A 24,575-nucleotide genomic window follows, 5' to 3' on the forward strand; every position below is an offset into this window, starting at 1 on the left:
GACTAGATTTCACATGGAGGAAACCAGATTTCACGGTCCGTGATGCATTTTTCATGTCTGTGAATTTGGTAGGGCCCTATATAATATGCATATTTATTTGTTTTTCCTGAAGCTAATTAAGTATTTTAGGAAAATTTTTCATACAACAAATGACAATTGTTGAGCCCTCGGTGGCAGCCATTGGGCCCTAACCCCCTCCCTCCCCACATTGCCCCTGGTCCCCACTGCCGCCTCGGACCCTGAGCTCCAGCTGTGGGCTTCAGCCATGCAGCGGTGGGCTCTGTCCACCGGGAACCCCTGGACTAAACTGAGCTCACTAAAGAGAATGAGGGATGAGTGGGAGTAAGGCAGAGAACAGAAAAGTATGAAGAGAAAAGTATAAATCAACACTTTCTCCTGCCCTTGCTTCATTTGTTTTGTTGTTCATACTAATTTTGGTATTCCACATCCTATTTGTTTCAAAGATTGAGTGGGGCTACAGCACTAAATTAATCTCTGATGTAATTCAATTGATTGATAACTTTGCACCAGAAATGATTTGTTATACAAAACTTAGGGATGGGCTACTATTCTACGTATTATTGTGTTCACTCATGCAGACTTGAACTATATGTTAATTCCATAGAAAAAAGACATTAACATAAAATGAATGGCCGGAGTTTGTGGAATCCTTATCCACCCATATGAGCACTTACGCAGATAAAAGAATGGCACGTTCTCATAGCTTAACAGCAAAGTTAGATATGCAGTCTAGGTGATCCAAGTGATCCAAGAAATTGCTTCGGGGGAGACACAGCTACCACCAGGATATGATTGTGTGGGACGCTGGTTGACAAGGTGTTCCATTGTTTGAAGTCCGTTTCCACAAACAGGTGTCAGTTTTCATTTATGGAGCAAGTAGGCACATCTGTCATGTGGATGTTATTCATAATGGACCATATCTTCTGTGGGAGTGAAAAACCATTGGGTTCTTCATTTGGATCCTTGATGAGGTCTTCATTCAGAACATTGGCATGCTTCCACCTTGCTTGCTATTAATCTTCAGGGGAACATCCCAAGTCTTCAAACCCTTAAACTGCAATCCAAAACGGTTTTCTGGATTTAAATTGGAGTCTTCTATATTATTTAGGTCTTCATGTATTGGGAGATCCTTGTATTCTCAAATATGATGGGACTCCCAAAGGATTCTCATGTCATGATGAATTTGGGGTGGGAGGATGTGCACTAATATGGGAAGCCACAGTTGTGACACTGATTTTTACTATGCCTATAATGATCCACATAATGGTGTTGAGAGTTGCCAAGTGATGTGTGGAAACTGTGTGTTCAGATGGGTGAACAGCATTTGTGGCAGAGTAATGAAGAGGTCTGTAAAGTTTGTGGCCAGTGAAGAGTTCTGTGAAATCTTTGCATCAGCTCCCACAGGTTGTTCCTGCCAGTTTCTGGATGAAATGTACATGTATTTTTATTTTGTCCTGGATATTTTTCAGGTGCTGGTGATATGTGAGGGTTTGATCTAATGTCACACAAAGATATTTCATGGTGGGATCATTTCTTATCAGCTGGACACAGAAGTCCACATGCAGTTCTGCTGTAGCCTTTCAATTGTTTAGATGAAATGCTAATGCAGTCTGAGTGGGGTTTGGTTTTAGCCACCAATGTAAGAAATATTTTTCACTGGTTTTAAGGTCCATGGTTAGGATTTGTTCTATTGTATGTCAATCCCATGCCTGTGTAGTCAGAGCAATGTCATCAGCATAGAAAAATTTCTGTGGTGGTGTATGATGAAGGTTGCTGGTATATATATTAAACAGGATTAGTGTTAGGACTGATCTATTTGGCAGGCCATCATTGAGCCTGCTGACCTGGTCACCAAAGAATATACAACAGGTCAGAACTTCTCAGAAGAATTTTATCATTGCATCGCATGAGATAATTATGCTGGCTTTCAGAAGACCATCCCTCCATATGGTGTTGTAGGTGTCAGATAAGTCTAAGAAAGCTGCCCCAGTCCAGAGTTTTCATTGGAATCTCACTTGTGTGTAGTGTTAAGGCTAATACTTGGTTGGCGCAGCTGCACCTGGTCAGAAACTTGCTTGTTCATTTGGTAACATTGTTTCTGCAAGCAGCAGGATCCTCGCTAATATTATTCTATCTGTAAACTTGTACAGCATGTGAAGGAGAGATCTGAGCCAATATGATGGTTTCCTGGGTTTGGGGATGACAGTTACCATAGCTTGGTGCCAGATCCTCAGGATGAACCACAAGGAATGTATTTTATTAATGTTGTCACCATTCATGTACTATAAACAGCAGCACACCCTTCCAAAGGTGCAGTGAAGTGGATGAAGTAGTTAACTACTAAAATAATTTAGCTGTGAACTTAAGTGTTCAACCCATGCTTGCAAATTTTAACTATTATCCTATCCTGTAATTGCATCAGTAGAAATTATCGACATTATGTTGGTGTAAGTGAGACTAGAATTTGGCCCTTAATTTGTAGTACTGTGTATCATAAGTATACTTTTAGGTGAACTTGTCCTATAAATGATTGTGCATGGTTTGTTTACCATACAGAGTACACAGTACTATGAGATGCTATAAATGTACACCTACAAGTGTAGGAAAAAACCCTGTATTGTCTGAAAAGAGTGATCATGTGATAAAGCACTGTAGTGTAATACAAATGTACATGGGGCAAACTCACTTCAAATTTAATTCATTTTGTTCTTGACTTTTTTGAATTCTTAGCTGGGCAGACTAGACATTTTTTACTTAGTTTTGTGTATGGAATTTCCTAGATTCCCTTCCCCGAGGAAAAAAGATGGCAGGAATTTTTAAAAGGAACTTAATTCTCCAGAATTTTAAAGCTCTGCTGGCTTAAAAACCAATACACACATCCTGTCCTGTACAGGTTTAGGATGTGAGGAGTCAGCCCCTGTCCTATATAGCTTAGGAAATTTGCAGTAGAGCAGCTGTCCTGCAAACCTTATGAGCTGCACAGCTTCTAAGGTATATTGGAGTAGAGCTCCCTTGTGTGCATCAGGAAGTCCTTCCTCAGTCCTCTCTCACCTTTCTAGATGCTGAAGTGATGGTTTAACTTCATATTTTACCATATTCGTTTTTAAGGAAATTAAGGCTCCTCTGCACTCTTAATTTATATGTGCAAGTGTCCTCAGATGGTTTTCCCCACTGTAACCCTATGGCACTCCAGAAACATGCATGAGGGAGAAACCCTTTCCTACACCCCTGAACAGCTCTGCACCAGAGACCTTGCCATAGCTTCTGGGCACATTGCAAGCATGCACAGGAGCCTTCTCTCAACTCTGTAGCAGCTCTCAGGGTCCATGCTGGTAGAGCCCTGGCTTTAACCCCTTCTTACAAGGTCAGCAGTATTTGAACTGTTCAGACACTTTTTTAAAAAATAACATTTTTCCCTCCTCTCTCATGGAACTTAAAAATGTCTCAACCATTTTTGCACATTTTCATAAAGAAAGAAAGTGACACTATATTCGCCTTGGAGGCAGAGGTAGAGAGGGTCTTGTCTTTTTTTTTTCTCCTCCGCCTCCCCACTCCTTATCATCCCTCCGCCCTAGTCACTTTCTGATAATTGAGAAAGAACCAAATTTCTGATTTCATACTATTCTGTATTTGGAAAGCAATTGTTTTAAGCTTGGAAAGCTGGGAAAATCTTTTATTTAATTTATCCATTAGTTATTAATTCACAAGTGTGTGAGGAATGTATTCAGGTATACCTTTGGGGTATTGTTTTAAACAGGAGATGGACTAAAATTGAAATAGCTGATACTCCTTGATACTTTTGGTTTGTAAATTATATCTACACCAATATCTGCTGGTTGAGGCTGCCATGTTTTGGCATCACTTCTAGAAAAACCCCTCCTCCTGGAGTCATACTTCAGATAGACCAAGTATTTGGGGGAACACTGGCTCTCAGAAGTGTTCTGTATTTAAAAACATCACATTTTGACTCCATTTCAAATTTGTTCTTCCATTCTGGCTGCTAGTAACGCTTGTAGAACATTAAGTACTGTTGTTGTTGGACTTGGAATGGCAGCTTTCGGGACCATTTTAAATATTGTGATTTCAAATGCAGATTACCATTTTAGTTTGTACATGCTTGCCTCAAAATAAATTCATTTGTAAGAAAACATAAAATGTTTTAATTACAGAAAAATATTCTGACACTAGATGCATCAACCACAATGTGCCATTTGCATATACTAGATATGTTGCTTCCTTAAACACATCAAAGCATAAGAACAATTAAATTATTTACCCTAAAACAGAATACTCCATTAATACCTGGGATCTGTGTTTATTACACCAGCTGCAGTTTAGTATAACTGCGTAGTTTACAGGCACACCATGCTTCTGTTGAAGAGAATGGAAAATAAATATCTTAAGGGTTTTTTATTCCTGTGTGAATAATTCCACCAGATTGATTTCTATCTTTCTCAATTTCCAGTAAGGCTTCTATGAGATTCAATAAATATTTCAGTGATAGACCTTACATAGTATAAAAGAAAAGTACAATTATTTGGGCCTTCAGTTGGCACACACAGTAACCCTTCTGCTTAAAAGGAAACACAATTAAATGCGTGGGCAGAGTAAATACTTTTCTGTGTATACCAAACAAATCTGTTTTTGTGTTTTAGTTTAGCAGTTATTTTTGGAAAAAGAACAAAAACATTCCTGCAAACGAATAATATAACTACGCATATGCTATTGTACAATAGAATCTAATACAGTGTACAATGACACAAACCTGGCACTAATTAAAAATGTATAAATGAACTAAGAACAAGACAGCATTTTATTTTATTTTATTTTATTTTATTTTATTTTATTTTATTTTATTTTTTTGCCTAATTTTAATCAGTTTGAACATCGTGGATTTGAAACTTTAACTCAGACTTTATTGGATTTGGGTAGGAAAATGAAGAAAAAGAGGAGAAAAAAATTCCAGTTAAAAATAGCGTGAAAATGGAGTTAAGGGCACTATGGTGAGTGCTTTAGAGAACTGATAGACCAGGCAAAATGAAAAACAACTCTGGAGAGATTGAAAAAGGAGTGTAGAGAGGAGTAAAATACTAAAGAAAAAATCAAGGGGATAGCCCTTCACTCTTCACTGCACCCATTGGGAAGTGTGAAAGTTTTGCCTAATCCTGGACCTTTGGATTGTGGCTGGCCTCTGATAGGGTCCTACGGACTGGGGGAAAGGATCTATACACTCTCTCCTCTTTTCCACTTCTCATTTTCTAGCCCCTGTTTATCATCTGAATTACTGTATGTAACCTCTTCCATACTTGTTAAATCACTGCAATCTGAATGCCATTCCAATTCACTGCTGACTTGGAGTGTCTAACAGTTATTCTTTTAGCTTTCATGCTTTCATTAAATATCAGTGCTTCATGTGTTAATGATTTCTGGAATCCTCTGTCTTTATATCTCTGAACCCACAGCTCTATAAAAGACAGCGCTTCACGTTTTTAACAAAGCATATTGTTTGATAGCTGGAATACTCCAACAGTTCTTCCTATATAGAAAATGATGATGGAATACACTTGTAGTGGATCGGAATACACTTGTAGTGGATCAAAATACACATTTGAATGCGCAACTGAGATAAGGAAGTGCTCCTTTTTCCACTTACTTGGCTAGAATATAACTCTTATCTCATTTTTTTATCTGAAGAGCAGTCCTTCAACATTTTATATGATTTTTGTCAAAAGAAAACTTGACAACCAATGAGAAATGGTTTACTTTGGTGCTACTGACACAGTTATTGTCATTTTCATGTTATGCTCTTTGTTTTGATGCAAAACACTCAAAAAAGCCATTTTTATTTAAGTGACGTGTTGTGATCCTTTGTCATCTTGCTTTTCAGGAATGAAGACATCCCCAAAGAAAATTACAAAATAAGGATAACTTTATTTATTTTTGTTTTTAAGGCCTGGTCAAGAAATAGAAGACACAGCAGAGACTAATGCTGAAATTCTCGCTCGCCTCACATCTGCGGTAAGATTATCACATCAAAGTTTGTACTGATCCCATTTGAAATATTATTAAGTTGTGGATCCTTTCAAATGAAAATGGTGTCTGAGTGGACAAATGGCCATAATGGAAATTGCAATCTTCTCTCTGGAAGGAAGTCATGGGCAGGAGGAGGTATATTGGTGTGTTAGCTTCACTGGTCAGAGCAATTTTTTTCTCACTTACACTTAAGGCATGTCTTCACTATGGAGCCAAATTGGCTCTGCTGCAATCAATGCAGCGGCATCTATTTAGCGGGTCTGGTGAAGATGTGCTAAATCAATGGGACAGCGCTTTCCTGTCAATTTCTGTACTCTACCTCCTTGCAAAGAGTAAGGTAAGTTGGTGGAATAGTGTCTTCTGTTGACACAGTGTGGTGTAGACACTGTGGTAAGTGGTTCTAGCTACATCTACTTTAGTTACGTTATTCACGTAACTAAAGTAGGGTAACTTAGATCAGTTTATCATGGCAGTGTAGACAAGGTCTATGTGTAAAAGAGAGAAGAATTTGGCCAGATGTTTCTCTTATGGTGAGACTGGATGTCTCCCAGGGTTGACCTGAGAAAGTTGCATCAAAGTAAGATTACAGCTTGCCCTGTCTATGCTAGGAATTTGTGTCTTAGATATCTTGTTGTAAAACACATTATTTTTTTCTGGTGCAGCCAGGAACTTGGAAGGTTAGATTGAGCTAACTACCTCAAATTAACATCACACCTTTAAATCATAATGTAGACAGCATGGGGCACGGACTCAGTGCCAGGTATAGCAGGCAGCATGGGAGAAAGCGCATTAACCCACATTTCCCTGCCTGCATCTTAGTTTCTCCATTCACCTGCTACAACCCCTGCTTCTCATGCAATCTCTTCATCACGACCCCAGACTCCCTGACACAACTCCTCAACCTTCCCCTGCTCCTCTTCAAGCTGTCTCCTGCTTCTTATGTTCCCTTGCCTCCTCATAGTATCTTGTCCAGCCCACTAGCCATAGAGTCCAAGACGTGACCACTTCCCTGAAGCAACATGACTCGAGTATTATTGAAAACAGTTGAAGGTGGCAGTCTTCCACGTGCAAAGTCTGCATGTACTGTGACCATCTTGGCTGAGGGCATATTGGCTTCAGCCATGCTGAAAGAAATGGAAGATGGAGGCCATTTTGAAAAGGGAAATTTCATGAGTTTTGAAGTCCAGAATTCTGAGGTGGTGTGAGACTTTAGAAAAAGCAACAACAAAAAACTCACGTAACTCTCTGAAGGTTCATGATTAGAGTCAGAATAAGGCATCCTAGGCTCATGCCTAGGCTCCTAGGTCCTGGAGCCATGTAATTACAGCAGACTCTCAGTCTTCAGTGAAAAGAGAAAAGGTTTATAGCCCTTATGGCTGTGAAGAAAAACTTGAAAAAGTGAACCAAATATAGGCCATTCAGTGACATCAGTCTCAGTATGTGGAGAGTCGGAAATGACAGCTGGGAAAGAACTGCCCCTCACATTTCAACAGGGTGTTAACTGAAAGACCCTCTGTGGGGTCCCACCAATACCACCCCAGCAGAAGACTGTGTATGTGGCAGGAGGAGAAGATGCAACAGAACTGATTCAGCCATGCAGATCCATTCCAACAGCTGATAAGGATTGAGGACCCCTCCTACTAGCACCCCTGCACTCTAGGAAGGGGATAGCTGACCCTTTTTACTGACCCTGCTGCTTCCAAGGGTATGGACCTCTACTGCCACTCCTGGATGTTGCTGCTTTGGGAAGCGGGGATTTCTATGGCTATGCTACACCAAGTGGGGAAGTACAGGGGTGGGCTACAGAAGACACACTATGAGATGGGGCTCATGGCCTCAGATTGCCTGAATCCGGCCCTACTTTGCAATACAATTGCACAAGTTGGTAACATCACATTCACATCCTTCTTTCCCTTACCCTTACCCCCTAGTGTTTGCTAGTATAATTCATCATGTTTTACCTAAACAGACTGCAAATACTACGGGGCAAATCTGTTTGCCCATAGAGCACCTTAACATTTACGGGGAGGAATAAACCAGTAATAATAATCTATATGTGCTACAGAGATGAAATTTTCAAAAGTACCTATGTGATTTTTGGAATAAAGGTAGCACTGATTTTCATTTGGATTTGTGCTCCTAAACAATTCAGTAGCTTTTGGAAAGCCTACCCTTAAAGTCAGCAGAACGCTCAAGTTGCCACAGAACTGTAGGACATTGCAATACTACCATTCCTGCTGACTCTCACAAGCTCTTTATTTTAACTTTTAGTTAAGAAAAGTCAGTTTTTAGTTACCCAAAATCAGCCTCGGCCCTCACAGTGCATTTAAAAAAAAAAAAAGGCACAAGCACACGCAGACTGATCCAATACAGACAAAGGAAAGGCAAACTCCCCCAACAGGTATGTTACTGAGAAGATCAAAGTGGGGATAAGGATTTGTCTGGGTCCACATTTTTATTAGGAATGAGTGACAGATCATTATTTCATGTCATGCTGAGATTACATACAAATTATTTTTTTGTTTCTTCGGTGGTATCTTACAGGTTGTTTTGAGCTTGGATGTCTGTTAATGTCACTGACAGTAATGAGGTGTCTGTTCTGGAGGTTTATTTGGTCTAAGCGAAGTTTTGTTTCTGCTACGGCTGATGGCTTTTATTTCTTGTGTCTTGCCTAGAACATGGTGGTTTGTGTGCTGTTTACATTTTGGGTCCCTGGTCTGTTTTATTGGTGTTATTGCCTCTTGCCTCTTCCCCTCCCTGGTCCAACACCCAAATTCCTTGCCTGCTAGTGCACTTGGTTGGTTTGAACCTGCCATGGAACTTTTCCATATGTTTGGGTTGCACTGCTGAATGCACTCTTCTGTGATTTTTTTTTTTCCCCCTTCTCTGTGGTATTCGGTATTTTTTTCATGTAGAAAGAGTCTATGCAAAACAGTTTCTGACTCGCATTCCAACTGTATCTTCTGGCAGTTGGTTTTACTGGATCTCTGCTTATATTATGATCTATTACTAAGGCTATTATTGCTACAGGTTTTTCCCCCAACTAGAGCTTAATGAACCTTGCTCATCAGGTTTAGTGTTTCAGTAAGATTTCATTTTTAAAATATCCAACAGAATACCTTCCTCATCCTTCTATTCCACTCATTGGTGTATTCAGAGAATGAGAGGTTTCAGTGTAGCAGCCGTGTTAGTCTGTATCCGCAAAAAGAACATGAGTACTTGTGGCACCTTAGAGACTAACAAATTTATTGGAGCATAAGCTTTCGTGGGAGACATTTCTCCCCCTTCCAAGGAATATCCCCAGAACAGGGTGAGGATGGGGCCAGAGAGGGGGCGTGGCCAGAACCAGGAGTGGTGGAAGCGACTTAAAAGTGGGTGGCCACAGGAGTAGGAGTTAAAGTGAGAAAGATAGGGGAGATGTAGGCAGGCGTACAGCTGAGCAGATCCTTAAGGTGAGAAGATGCAGCAATCTTCAACTTAATATCTTCTTTGTGGTTCTCTTGTATTTGATGCCACTATGACTATGGCCATACTTCATGTGACAGTGGTTTCAATGTACATGTGACCCTATGTACCATTCCATATTCCGGGAACATGGTGTATGACATACTCATCCTTCATGAATCACTTATGTTCCATAAAAATATTAGTGTGACGTTTTCATTAAAAATAGTTAAAATTCAGTAAAAATGGATTCACTGTTACCTGGTTTGTGATTCAGGAGAAAGGGTAATAAGTGCCCAGGTTTCAAAATGCTCAATGGTGACAAGGTGTCATCAAAGCAGTTTCTTTGAATTTAGGTCTGGAAATTCAGAATCTGAAAAAAAAAAACAAAAAAAACCAAAACCACATGCATGCACATGCACACCACTAGCTGTGTGGACACTAAACAAAGTATTGCCAAAAACTTGCTTTTCTCTACTGGATTAAGACCAGAAGCAAGCCAGCAACTCCCCCTGGAAGTGCTGCATGAAAAAAATGTACATATCTAGATTTAAAAAATAATAATTCTCTAATCTCAACTGAGCCTTTTATGTCTTCTAAATGGCCTGATCCTACCAGGTGCTGAGGCTCCTCAGTTTCCACGGAAGCCAAGTGGACTTGAGAGTGCTGAGCACCTCTCTGGACTTGGCCCATAGTCCCTAGACTTTATATGTTCATTGGGCATATTATACATGCTATTTCAATTTAAACGCGTTTGACATTTCTGATGGGTACCCAATTCCCATGCTCCATTTCACTGAATGAAATCTCTGGATAACATTCATTCACCCAATACACATGGGCAAGCTATTATCTTACTTCTGCATAAACAGCTTCGGCAAAATTGGTATTTGCATGTCTTGTTGGGGGGGGACTAATCTGGGTTTAATATAAAATGCATGTTTCAAGCAGTAGCTGTGCCTATAAATTACCATAAGAAATTGAGCTACTGAATATATAATTTGTGTCAAGTTTGCCACCACAAAACAAACATACTATCTAAATGGTATCCTCTGTTGGAAAACAATGCGGATGTAAAAAAAAAATATGTAGATTAGAGGCTCACTTATCCTCTTGTATGTTTAAAGAGTTTAAAAAGACCATTCTTTTGAACATGTTACTATGTTATTGTACCCACTGCGGTTTTTGGTGCTACATGGAAGAGCAGGAGCTTAAGTGGCCATAGTTAAGAAGGTATTGCCTACATAAATTTCTATTGAACTAAAAATAAATATCAAGTATATATGTGGGATCTTCTAGATTTAGTGAAGGACAGACTTGGGGAATCTCAAACAAAAAGAGACAGTGCACTTAAACAGTCAGAACTATGAGCATTTTTAAAAATTATTTATCTATTGGACTAACACTACCACCTCTACATCTTTTTCAAAAGTTTGAAATAGTCATCTCTGTGTTAATGTTTTGAATGTGAGTTTAAACTGTAAGAAAGGCTGACTATTCTCTCAGAATCTGAAAATGAGAATTTGCATGAAATATTTTCTCTCAGGTTATCCTAGACAACAAGGCACAAAAACTCAAAAGTTTAATTTGTACTTTAAAAATCCAAAGTAAATCCAATGTGTGCTCTCTGACTGTGTTGTTTGGTGACTTCTCAAAGGATGAGGAAACTGTGCTTCACAGATATACTATATAAACATCCTAATGCTCTGCTTCATCACAAAACCTCTCAGAGCAGGTGGGGTAATATCTTTGCAATGTAAACACACAGGCTTCCCATAGTGCTCTGGTTTGAACAGTCAGTGAAAGAACACAGTAAAGAAGCTTCTTTTTGGGAGCAGCATGGGACGTGTAAACAGTGTTAGATGCCTTGGAATGTTTCTCAAAACTCAAAGATAATTAGCATATTATGCTTAAATTCATGATTAAATAAAAAAGGAGGACTTGTGGCACCTTAGAGACTAACAAATTTATTAGAGCATAAGCTTTCATGAGCTACAGCTCACTTCATCGGATGCATCCAATGAAGTGAGCTGTAGCTCACGAAAGCTTATGCTCTAATAAATTTGTTAGTCTCTAAGGTGCCACAAGTACTCCTTTTCTTTTTGCGAATACAGACTAACACGGCTGCTACTCTGAAACCTATGATTAAATAGGTTACACAGTGTAAATGTATCCATTCAGGCACTTTAACTGCCTGCATGTCAGTAGGTTTATATTGGCTTCGGCTTGGCAACATTGGTAGTAGCTCATTTTAACTGATAATACGAGCAACTGATTTGATAGGCTAGATTCATTTGTTTCGACAGACTCTGCTTCATCCATCACAGAACAGAGCAATACCATGTGTTGGGAGTGGGGAAGAGTGAGATTAGCACTCTGATGCCAGGTCTACACTAGAAAACTAGGTCAGTTTAACCAGGTCCATCAGGGGTGTTAAAAAGCCACACCACTAAGTGGTGTAGTTAAGCAAACTTGTATCCCTGTGTAGGCAGCACTAGGTCAACAGACAAATTCTTCTAGTGGCCTAGCTACCGCTTTTCTGGGGGGTGGATTATCTACCTAGGATTATGCAGTTAATGTCTACACTGAAGCACAGATGTGCCACTGTAGTGTAGACAGGCCTTAAGAGTTAGTTTCATGTCTTTTTCAAAGGTCTCTGCTCTTAGAGTGGGGTTTTTTTGTTTGTTTTTAAAGTAACCATTCTGCTGGAAATAAAATCATTTGCAGTTGTTTCCTGCAGTTCCAGTAAACTTGGCATTCTTAACCATAGCTATCTCTATTATCTCCTACAGTCCCCTTAACCATTGTTTAAAATAAATGTGCATTTCCCTAACTAATCAGTTCCAGAGTGGCTGAGTCATCAAGAGAAGGCAAATTGTACTGTAATTCTGAGAAAGCAAAAACTTCCAAAAGAAACAATACCTGGTAATGAAAGCCAATAGGGAGCAAGGAGGGAACAAGCCAAGAAAGGAAGCTAAATTGCAGTTAAGAAAAACTTTCTAGGCTAGCGAAGATTTTATAAAAATTTATATATTTTGCCGTTAGTGAGCTTTAGTTTGTAGGCCCATGCTGTGTCTGAACTATTTACCTGCTGGTAATTATTGTGTTTTATTCAGTCTGTGGCATAGCTGAGAGTTTTTATTTGCATTTCCAATAGCATTAAGGATATTTCTTGCATCTTTAATTCTCTAAGATATGCAAGACATCAGGTAGCTGCTAGACAGGTGAAGAAATTGTATCTTTCAATGGCCCCCAACTCTATAATTTTTACCCTGTAAATGACTGACACTGCAACACCATTTTCTGTCTTTTGAGTGTACAGATTCCATCAGTCACTCATCATTCAGTTCTGTTTTTGACTAGAAACAGGTGCTGTTCTATGCATGGCAAGGCAGCTTGTACCCTATTAATCTATGACTAACAAAATTACCTCTCTGATTGCCCAGAAGCATTTTCTGGCCTAGAAACAGTTTTAATGACTTAGACCCAGCTACGAGTATTAACTCATACAAAATATTACTCTTCTGTCCTGTTGCTGCTCAAGAGAATTGTATATTCACAGTTTTGTTCCCAGTGTTGTGCTCTGTACATTGTAGAGAATATTCATGTATTTCTTGTTTAGCTTGAATCCTTTGTGAGCTTTTGGTTAGAAGAAGGCCAACGAGATGTGTTCAGTTGTAAAGGCGCTGCCCAAGCCACAATGTCAAAGCTGCTATTTTTAATGCACTAGCTTAAGCTCCACTAGCATGAGTCTGTCTATCTGCCTGGGAAGCTCACTCCCAGTTGCCGCGTAGACACACACAAAGTGCAGAAGACCTTCCTGTACTTATAAACTGACTAAAGTCCAATAGGTAACATTCACAGAAACCATTGGACATACTGATCAAGAAAGGACCATTAAAAGAGATTCATGAGCTGCATGGTGCTAATTATGTAATAAATGTAAGGTATAACGCATGTAAAGTTCTCTATAGGGTGGAGGCAGAGGCTGCTAGCGAAGTAACTGAAACCGTGTGTGCTGGAGAACAGGCCAGAGTGTTTCCTGATTCTGTTCCAGCTCTTTTTTGAGTAGAGGAATTCATCTGTAGACATTAACCTAACGAGTGAAAAATTCTGGTTGGAATTTGGCTTGGCTTTTCCCTATTAGGCCAAGAATATCTTATGCAAGACATGTATTTCTCTATGGCAGTAGGGGGCAAGTTATTATTTTGTGGATGAACAGAATGAGAAGAAGGGATAATTTTCAGAATCTCTGGAGATGCAATTGAGTATTCTTCATTTGTCTACAGTTATAAAAGGTCTTTGTTTATTCTTTCCCCTGACTGTGACAATCACTGCTCCAAGCTGTGGAGCAATAAAGAGTCAATGGGATTACTCACATACTTATAGTTACACACATAGTTTAAATATTTTGATGGAACATGAGTCAGATTGCTCAGCACCTTTAGGATCAAGTTCTTAAGCTCAATATTAATTTCTGATTCACTGAGTGGGCATGCTCAAACTTGTGCTTTTTGTTATTTATGAAATAATCATTCATTTCATTTATGAAATAATGTTTCCCCCCAACAAAACCGGACAACGGAAAATTTAGTTGGTGTTTTGGCTTTTGGGCTTTCCTTCCCCCCCTTCTCTGTAGGGAAGAGTTTAAAAAAGGAGGAGGACGTAGAACATTCAGAGTTGACAAACTGTGCAGGTTACAAGAGCACTATTATGTTTATATTGGATTGTTATATATGCTTTTGAATTAACCTAATATCTTCAATGCTTTCTAAAAGAGACTCATCTTAGAGGTAGTAAATCTGTGTTCTGGGGACCAGTAAAAAAGGATATAGGTAGATTTTCCTCTGCTGTGTTTCATTTGGGAGGATGAGGAAAAACTGGTGGGTTTGTAGATGGAGTGGGAAATATTGCAGATTTTTCTTCCTCCAGAAATAATTTCCTGCAGGAAGCTGTAAAATAATTAACTCAATAATGAATTAAACTTTGCTAGTGCCTTCCATCAGTGGATTTCAAAGCATATTAGCTTTACAAACATTGCCAATTAATTAACTTAGGCCTCACAACATCCTGTGAAGTAGATCAATGTTTCTGGCCTCATTTTATAGATGGGGAAACTGAGGCAAAGATAAATTCAGATTTGCCCTGGGTTATCCAGAAAGGGTGTGATGGAGTCAGGAATGGAACTCTGATCTCCTGATTTGTAGACCAGTGTCTTCACTACAGGACCATCTCTGTTCTTCAGTAAGAAATAAGAGCTGACAGACTAAATGGAATGAGGTAAAAATGTGTAAATACTGGAGGGGATGATCATGATTTAGATGTTGTGGTGTGCTTTGCACTGGTGTATTTCACCTGTATGAGGGTAGAAAGAGAGAAAATACCACCCTGTAATATTAATTACCATTAGAGCTTTGGTCTTAAAACAATCTTTTTGAGGTGAAGAGCTGATTGTGTTGGTGATATGAAGAGATGTTACTGAGTAAATAAATACATAGCATATGCTTGCAAAACCTCAGCCCAACTCCAGCACAGAGAACTCACCTTAGCCCCTGGAGTAACAAAGCAAACATAGAGTTGCAGTGCAATCACAGAGGGAAAAACAAACATTTGACTGAGAGGTGAAGGAAGCTTTAGGTACATGCGTGAGAAGAAGTTTGCAGAGAAAATAAATCATATGCCACAGTCAACAGAATGGCTTAATCTCAATGGAATATGCAAACTTTACATGAAACTAAAGTCACAAAAAGTCACAGCATTCCCAGTTGAAAGAAAAATAGGATTGCTGGAAAACATGGGTCAAGTTTTAAAACCAAACGGAAGAAACAAATTAGTGAAACATCTGTATTATTCTGTATGCAATGAATATCTGAAGATTATTAATTTGCTGTATCTTGCCGATACCACATTTTTCTGTTTAACTATATATTTCGAACCATCTCTTTTTTTTCTCATGTGTTAGGTACAGAAAGAACTAGTTGCTGTCATTGCTTTGAAAGCAAGAAAGTCAGGTGAGTACAGACAATTGGTCCTTAGTGGGGCTTTATACAGACTAACACGGCTGCTACTCTGAAACCCATTGTTCTCCTCTGTCATTTATTAAAGTACTTGATTTCTCATTGTTGACTTATTAAAATGTAGGTTGTATTAGAAAGCAAGAAATACAAAATCTCATTCCCCATTAAAGGACTGTGTGTTGGAAGAGTCTCTTGTATCAACACTATATAATTACCATGGTGTTCCCGCCATCTGGTATCCCACCTGATAATGTGTAAAGGCAGAATAATTGCTGAGAGTGTGAACTGTTTGGAGCTGCTTTAGTTAAGCACAGTGTAAGTCTTCTTTCAGAGTAGCAGCCGTGTTAGTCTGTATATGTAATAATGTATGTTTGTTTGTTTGTTTGTTTGTTTGTTTGTTCTTGATTTTGAATTTTGTGATATTTCTCTTAACAAGATCGTGGATTACAAATTTCTTTGTGTATTTTCCCTATTACTGCCAACTTTGTTTTGGCCTTTTTTTTTCTTTTTTTTTTAATGATTTGCTATGTCCTTGTTTGCTGGGGTATATTTTGCTGCTTCTATCCATCTCCTTTTAGGTGATATAGAGTGACAGCAAAAGTGCCATCAAGAGCATGTTGCCTTATGACTTGTCTACACTACACTGATGTAGTGCAACCCACACTCTAGGGATTTTACCATTTAAAAAAATTCATACCCCTAAATAGGGTTGCCAACTTTCTAACGGCATAAAACCGAATTCCCCTGCCCCTTCTGAGGCTCCACTCCCACTCACTCCATTTCCCCTCCCTCTGTTGCTCGCTCTCCCCCACTCTCACTCATTTTCACTGGCCTGGGACACGGGTTTGGGGTGCAGGAGAGGGCTCCAGGCTGGGGCAGAGGGTTGAGGGGCGGGGGCAAGGGCTCTGGGTGGGGCCAGAAATGAGGGGCTCAGGAGAGGGCACCAGGCTGGGGTAGGGGTGACGACTCTCGGTGGTGGTGTGGGCTCTGGGTTAGGGCTGGGGATGAAGGGTTGGGGTAAAGGAGGGGGCTCCGGTCTGGGGCAGGGTGTTTGGGTGTGTGTGGGGGGGTGGGCTCTGGGGTGGGGTTGGGGTGCAGAAGGGGGCTCAGGGATGGGGCAAGGTGTTGGGAGTGTGCAGGTTCTTGGAGGGAGTTTAGGTGTGGGAGGGGACTCCGGGCTGGGGCAGGAGGTTCGGGGTGTGGGGAAGCAGCCCCCAAGTCTCTGCAGCCCCGTGGCGCATGGGTGGCCAGGGAGGCTCTGTGTGCTGCCCTCGCACCCACAGGCACCACCCCCCAGCTCCCATTGGTTGCAGTTCCCGACCAATGGGAGCTGGCATTCGGGGCGACGGCAGTGTGCGGAGCCTCCCTGACTGCCCATGTGCCTAGGGCTGCAAGGTCCTGGTGGCTGCTTCCGGGAGTTGCTCGGAGCTAGGGCAGGCAGTCTTAGCCTGTCTTAGCCCCTGCTGCGCTGCCAAATGGACTTTTAACAGCCTGGTTGGCTGTGCCTTTTTGACTGGGTCCCTTTTCTACTGGACATTCCATTCAAACCGGATGTCTGGCAATCCTACCCCAAATGAAATAGTAATACTGGTAGAACTTTCAAGGATAGGCGAGGCCTTTCTGATGCATTATTTTAAGAATTTGATATGGCAGTTCAAATTTGCAAAAAGCTACTCCAGTGGTCAGTTTAACTAGTGCATGCTTGTTTTTGTTTTTAAAGAGTAACATTGCTATTTGCATTTCTTAATGCCTTATGTTGGAATCGTGCATGTATAGGTATTGCAGGGTCAGGCATTATTGTAAGGTGTAAATTAAGTTAACGTTCTTATTGTTTTAGGGGAAGAGTGAATTAGGACAGCTGTTTACTCTTATTTACTTTATTGCTGATGGTTAAGGTCACAGCCATTAGCTCTAGTCTTGACTCTTAGTTCATATTGATAAGCTTTATTGCTTTCTCAGTTATCTTGCCTGATAAAGCTCAGAGTATTCTGGAGAGAGAGCTTCTTACCGTATGTTAAGATCTGAAAGCCCCACATCTTTCCATCATACAGTTTTCAAAATACCATGTTTACAGGAAATAAACCACCAACTGTCAGACAAAGAAGATTTGTGTGCAGATTTTCTTTTGGCATAAAACCAGTGGAGTTGGCTCCTGCATTAACTATCCTCACTCTCATCCTGATGTAGGTGGCATGTGATGTGAGACGGGGCTTATCCGTAGGGGGAGCATGTGCCACTAGTGTAAGGGAGAGCAGCCCCATGGCTACTCTACTGCAAATCAGGGCTGGTGCAGTATGGCTTCCTTATGTACTGACTCGAACTTGAACACATGAAGGAATCCGCTTCTCTTTGTAGAAATCTTTTTAAAAGATTCTTATGGATTTGAACCCCTCAAGAAATGGATGTTTTGCAGAAGCCCATGTGTTGGTTATATTTTTTATTTCAGTATTCCTAAACATTTCCTCTCAAGCTTTGGTTAGCACTTCTGTTTAGGGCAAAAAATGGGTATTTTGCTTGATTAAAGGACTGTGGAATTTGGCCCTGAGTGATTTTAATTTGTGGAAGTGCCCACACAATGGTTTAATTATACTGGCTGATTTGTACTCTGATGTTGTTTTTCTATGATACTGATAGTAATAATCACTTGGTCACATTGTCTGCTTTTATGCAGCACTCTTCGTGCAAACATTGTAGTCTGCTTTACAAAAAGGTAAATAATATTTGCTGTGCTTGGGCAGGGGGAATATTAACTCTGGGTACCTAGAGGAAATGTGTGTATTTATCAGAACTCCACTCTTTTTTTTTTTTTTCTGGTGGTTCTGTTTTGTTTTAAAAATTAAATAAGATTTGGCCGTGGTACATGCTCATGGTAGAAGAGGTTTCATCAACATATGAAAAGAAGTAATTATGACTATTTCGTATCTTATACCCAGAAAGTATAAGATAGTAATTAGGACTATTTCGTAGCTTATACCCATGGTGGAAAGAGGCATCATGTTCTTGTCAATACCGGACCATGCTTGATGGGGAATGTGTGTTACCAGTAAATAAATAAATCTATTAGGGAGTTGAGAAGAGCATTATGGTCTTCCAAGAAATTACTCGGGGAAAGGGACAAAACTAGGGGGCAAATCACAAATGGTAGAAACAAAAATGGAAAACCCAAACAAAAAAAAACATCACTCCTTTCAAAGCAGGGGAAAGAAAATGAGAGACATTTATTGTGACATTCATTTCAATATATGTATGTTGCTCAGATATCCTTCTGATTGACATGGTACAAGAAGATAGATATTTTGGAATTCTGCACACAGTGTTTTAAGCCAGTATCTTTGAAATCAAAAAAGGAAGAATAAATTTTACCACTCGAAGCAACTGAATATCTCAGCAACATTGCAGTGCCCAGACACCATTGTTACAGTTTTAGTTGATTAGATTAAAACTCATTGTAAAGGTGCCTTGCAAGGGAAAAAAATGGGTTTGTACTCTTCTTTGTGGTATATAAAGCATGCATGAAAATTGCTGCTGTTCCTGTTTATTAACCTTAGAAATAGTTAGATGAATTAAGTCTTGTTTTCCTTGGAGAGACTGGAGTCTTCTTAGGGAATCAGGTAATTAGAGCAGGACCTTTCTCAGCCTTAAATTACAGGAACGTTGGTGTTTTGAATTATTAATTTATTTAGAATATTGTTTGTTGTTGGTAGCTCCCATAATGTGCTGTTTTCCAAAAATTGAAGGAGACAGTCTCTTAGCTGAAGAGTTTTTTAGAGAATTTTTATTTGTCATAAGAACATAATGGTGTTATGTAAATAATCTGTAATATGTAATTTTTGCTTGTTAAACACTGCTTGTTAATTTACTTGTTAAATACTGATATTAAGGTCAGCATTGTATAGGACACAAAAATCATCAATTTCAAGCAGATTTTCACCTATCTATTTTCAAAATGAGGTACAGGATATTGGCCAAAATCGGTGACCAGAGATCAATGCATAGAATATGGAAAACTTCAGTGTATGTGCTTAGCCTTGAAACACTTTAAATTCCTTTTCAATTTATACTCTTGCAAGCCACGGTACATTAAAAGCTGAAGACAGATGCAAAACCTACAATGTAAAATTAACCTGGTTCATTTTGGCTTTTTTATGTAGCTGAAAGTCTGTGAGGATTGAAAAAATTTATTCCACTTTGTGGAACAAAATAGCAGTGACATACGGTAAGTATGGTGCACATATTGCCCTGTGGAGAAAACTGGAAAAGTTTGAACAGATGAGAAAAGGTTAAACTTGTGACCTTGATATCTATAAAACTTTACTGCCTTTTGTGGGTTTTTTTAAGGTGTCTTTTCAGTGGACTGACTTGTATATTCTTTAGCCAGGACCTTATTTCACTCCACCTTTCAATTCCTTCAGATGTTCAGTTCTTAAATGCAAGGGTCAAATTTAGAAGTGTGTGTGGGATAAGACAGGATTCTCATAAAAATGTTCGCTTCAGGTAACATTCAGCACCATTTCAAAACAATGACTTAGGAGTGCCCCACCTTAGGTAGGTACTGTTAGTGTTATCTTAAGCTCCCCTTCACCCGTCTGGTGTTCCACTCTGATGGTTATGGAATCATAACTGGAAAAAATAGCAAAATCTGCAGGTCTTTCTCAAAAGCTTCGCTGCATTGTAGCTCTAAATAAAGGTGCAGCTAAAAACACAGTCAGCAATATTGTACTTGAAACAACTGCATGTCCTGAAGTAAAGGGCAGACACATTGGCTTGTCTGAAATGGCCTTTTCAAACCACCAAAGTTGTTTGTGTAGTTGAGGGAACATGCACTAGATTGACCCAAGCTCCTGCATGATTCTGGAAAGGTCATTCACTGCAGTAGACCTGCCTTTGGTTCACAAAGTTTGGACATGGCTCCCTTTAGTCCCAAAGTATGCAGCTCTTTGCATCATCCAGTTAAGCTTACATGAAGTGTTCCTTCCTATCAGTGTCTTAATAGCCTTAATACTCTGCATCTGCATTACTCCAACCCTTAGCTGTGCTGTGAGCTCAAAGTTCCTCTGGGTAACACGTGATAGGTTTATCATACCCTGAAACAACAAAGCTGCACCCTTTTTTCTCCTATGTATATTTAATGATATGTAAAACACCACACAATTTTTGGGTATTAAAAGTCATAGGAGAGCTCTGGTAAGTTCAGTAAAATCTGCAGAGTTACACCAAGGAAAAATTTGGTCCTGTTCTTTTGATTTTGCAGTTAATTTGAAACTCCTGGGATAAATCTTTTGGCATATTTTATAAGGAACTTGTGCGTAAGAAATTAATATTGCAACAAAATTATGTGGATGACACATGTTTCATACATAGCATCACAGAGTGGGCAAAAGTGAACTGTATCTCATGTTTCAAGGCTTCAGACAGTCACCTGTAGAAATCTTTTCCCCCTGAAGTATTTTGTATTAGGAGTGTGTTTGTTTTATGGGGTTTTTTTGGTCTTCTTCCTCTGAAGCATCAGAGATGGCCACAGCTGGAGATGGGGCATTGGACGGAGTAGGCCATTGTTCTGAGATGGAACTGAGCACTCTCTCTCAGGTGCTTAACTGGATGTTCTTGATCACATGCTCAGAGTCTAACTGATCACCATATGTGGGGCTGGGAAGGAATTTCCCCCGAGGTCAGATTGGCCATGACCTTTGGGAGTTTTAATCTTCCTCTGCAGTGTGAGGCATGGCTCGCTTGCCAGGTTCATCTTGATCAATTTCTTGCCATTGCAGGGTCTTTGGGCACTGGTGCACCTCAGTTCCTCTTATTCTTTTCCTATGGCACATAATAATTTAGTCTCCTGAGGGTTGTAGTACCTTTGTCTAATTTCAGGTATATGGTTTAGTATGCGGGTGCTGGCTGCCCTTGGTGGCCTGTGATATTCAGGAGGTCAGACTGTATGATTTGTGTGGTTCCTTCTGGCCTTAAATTCTTTCACTGTGAACTAAAATATAGTCAGTGTTTGGTCCAAAAAGAGGTTATTGGGTGGATGTTTTGTTTGCATTCGCTCAAATGATCATATAAGGGTGGGGGAACCCACAGACTCTCTTCTCCAAACACTCAGAATCCTTTTTGTTTCGTTTTCAGACTGTGCATGTAGAATGCTTTATGTGAAATAGAAGCAGTATTTCACCTCACACCAGTTGTTACAGCAGGGGTGGGCAAACTACGGTCTGTGGGCTGGATCTGGCCTGTCAGGACTTTGGATCCGGCCCGTGGGATCGCCACTCTCGTGTCGCTGCGGGTCCCGCACTGCTCCTGGAAGTGGCCGGCATCATGTCCCTGTGGCCTCTGGGGGAGGAAGGGCAGAGGGCTCTGTGTGCTGCCCCCGCCTGCAGGCACCTCCTCCCGCAGCTCCCATTGGCCGGGAATGGGGAACCGCGGCCAATGGGAGCTTCAGGGGAGGTAGCTGCAGGTGAGGGAAGAGCGTGGAGCCATCTGCCCTCCCTCCCCCAGGGGCTGCAGGGATGTGGTGCTGGCCGCTTCCAGGAGCAGCATGGGGCCAGGGCAGGAAGGGAGCCTGCCTTAGCCCCGCTGCACACTGCTGCCACCCCGAGCTGCTCAAGGTAAGCAGTGCCAGGCCGGAGTCTGCACCCCGCACCCCTACCCTGAGCCCCCATTCACACTCCACACCCCTCCCTGTACCCCTGCCCTGAGCCCCTTCCCACACGCTGCATCCCTCCTGCACCCCAACCCCTTGCCCTGAGCTCCTTCCTGCACCCCCTCCCACACCCTGCACTTCCTCCTGCACCCCAGCCCCTGCCCCAGCCCTATATTCATGGCCCTGCATGCAATTTCCCCACCCAGATGTGGCCCTTTGGCCAAAAAGTTTGCCCACCCCTGTGTTATAGTCTGCTCAATCTCTTGTTCTAACATTTCCATGTGTCATTCTCTGTCTCTGCTTGCTAGTAGATATCATATGTCCATCCACAGTTGCCAACTTTCACGAAGTAGATAAGCACCCCGATTTTCACAATAAGCCAAAAATCAAGCTAATCCATTTCAAAGGAAGGCCAAAACAAGCCAATCCCTAAGAACCTCAACACTGACTAGATTCCCCCCGCCGTGCAATCTGGGACTGTGGTGGGCCCGCTGTGCACCCCTGACTCTCTCCACCCCTTTGCCCCTGCTTGCCTCCCCTTGCTCCTGCTTGCCAGGAGCTGATTTTAAAAAAAAAGAAGCAACAAGCCACAAACTAGCCAACAAGTGACTCACAATCCAATTAAGCCAAAAACAAGCACAATTTCTGCATTTTTTGTGTGTGTGGGTTTGGCATGTCTGTGACCAGCAGTTAATGGTCTCTCCCCCACCTTTCCACAGTTTTGCTAAAATGCATTCTGCTCCAGTAGTTGTCAGGTGACACTATTTTTTTAAGATACAGTAGCATTCAGTGCAGTTCAGAGTTCTCTGGGTTTAAATTTAATGCTCAGGAGAATGAGAGGCTAATAATACTGGCTAGATGCATATGTTTAGAGTATATGGACACACAGGAAATTTCCCTGACTCTCCCATTGCTGCAAAAATTATTTAGTTGTAAGAGTGTGGGATTAGTTAAAGTTATTGCATCTGATTCTCCAGTGCTTTTGCTTCTTGAGTGAAATAGGTAGAATCTTATATTTGTGCAAATCTTACACTTGTGCATAGGAAGCAATTTACACTCACTTTGCAGAGCAGTAAATGACTACACAAGGTGCAAGGCAATGAAGAATCAGACTTACAAATTCCAAATGGATCAATAATAGCTGAGTCTGTATAACAAAATAAACATAAAATGCCAAGCTTGTTTAGTCAGAGATATGTTTCTCAAATGAAGTCCTTGTAGAATGCAATCATATTGTGTGGAATTTGGGCAATCGGATGTGGAGCAAATGGTAAGTAATTCACCACAGAATTCAGCTGAAAGTGGTCAGTCAGAAAGTATTGCCAATGTAAACAAAACTTAGATATACAATACATGTAAAAATCATAATGAAGACATTTCTCGAATATGAATTAATTCCAGAACATCATTTAGTATACTGGTATTATTATACTGTTGAAATAACAATGGTCCTATGATACTAGCATTCCTGTGTTTGACAGGTTTCAGAGTAGCAGCTGTGTTAGTCTGAATTCGCAAAAAGAAAAGGAGTACTTGTGGCACCTTAGAGACTAACAAATTTATAAGAGCATAAGCTTTCGTGAGCTACAGCTCACTTCATGCATCCGATGAAGTGAGCTGTAGCTCACGAAAGCTTATGCTCTAATAAATTTGTTAGTCTCTAAGGTGCCACAAGTACTCCTTTTCTTTTTGTGTTTGACAGTTATTAAAACTGAGATATTGTCCCTGTTGAGGTCATTCAGTTACAGTGGAGAGGAACTGAACACAAATGAACCTTTCTGTCTGTAATGTGGGGTCAGACAGATCAAGTCTACATTTTTTTAATTACAGGTTTCAGAGTAGCAGCCGTGTTAGTCTGTATTCGCAAAAAGAAAAGGAATTGCGTCAGTATGCTCTTTTACTGACACTGGTTTTGGTCTGTTTAGATTTCAGAGTCCTACCATAGCTATTATCTGCTGCTCCTTGATAAAACTCTGCAGAATAAGAATAAGAGGAAATATTACTGCGTTTTGTGGGGAGAGGTCCTGTTTCCTATTTGAGATCTGAGAAATGGTTTCTAGCATTAAGACCCTTGGGAACTATTTTCTTTGTGGAAACTAGACTACCATAATGAGTACCTTCTGTGCAAATTTAATATTAGTTCTACACCTAAGGTCAAACAAAAGTTAATGACCATTTGCACATCAGGCGTATGAAATCAACATTACATTTCATGGCCATGTCATTTAAAAACAAACAAAAGGATGGAGTAATTTATGGTTAAATTGATTTAAATTACAAACCATAAATATTAAGAGCATCTTAGAATGCTGTTTGGGAGGAACTAACATCATTGTTATCAGTGCAGCAGTTCAATCCACAGTTTACAAACACATCTATCCTATCTGGTGCCTGCTGAGCATTCCTAGATACAAAGTTATCAA

At 40.4% G+C, this 24,575-nt stretch overlaps 1 protein-coding gene across 6 annotated transcripts in view; it reads left to right on the forward strand.

Moving 5' to 3' along the window:
* Positions 1 to 24,575, forward strand: part of RAPGEF5 (Rap guanine nucleotide exchange factor 5) — a 223,941-nt gene that overhangs the window by 55,480 nt on the left and 143,886 nt on the right. For all 6 annotated transcript variants that reach the window (XM_038390291.2, XM_038390290.2, XM_043509198.1 and 3 more), the window contains exons 6-7: positions 5,973 to 6,039; positions 15,461 to 15,509. In XM_038390291.2, coding sequence (XP_038246219.1) covers positions 5,973 to 6,039; positions 15,461 to 15,509 — 116 coding nt within the window. The remainder of the gene's footprint in view (positions 1 to 5,972; positions 6,040 to 15,460; positions 15,510 to 24,575) is intronic.

This window comes from Dermochelys coriacea, chromosome 2 (genome assembly GCF_009764565.3).
Source record: "Dermochelys coriacea isolate rDerCor1 chromosome 2, rDerCor1.pri.v4, whole genome shotgun sequence".
Classification (NCBI taxonomy): domain Eukaryota; kingdom Metazoa; phylum Chordata; order Testudines; family Dermochelyidae; genus Dermochelys; species Dermochelys coriacea.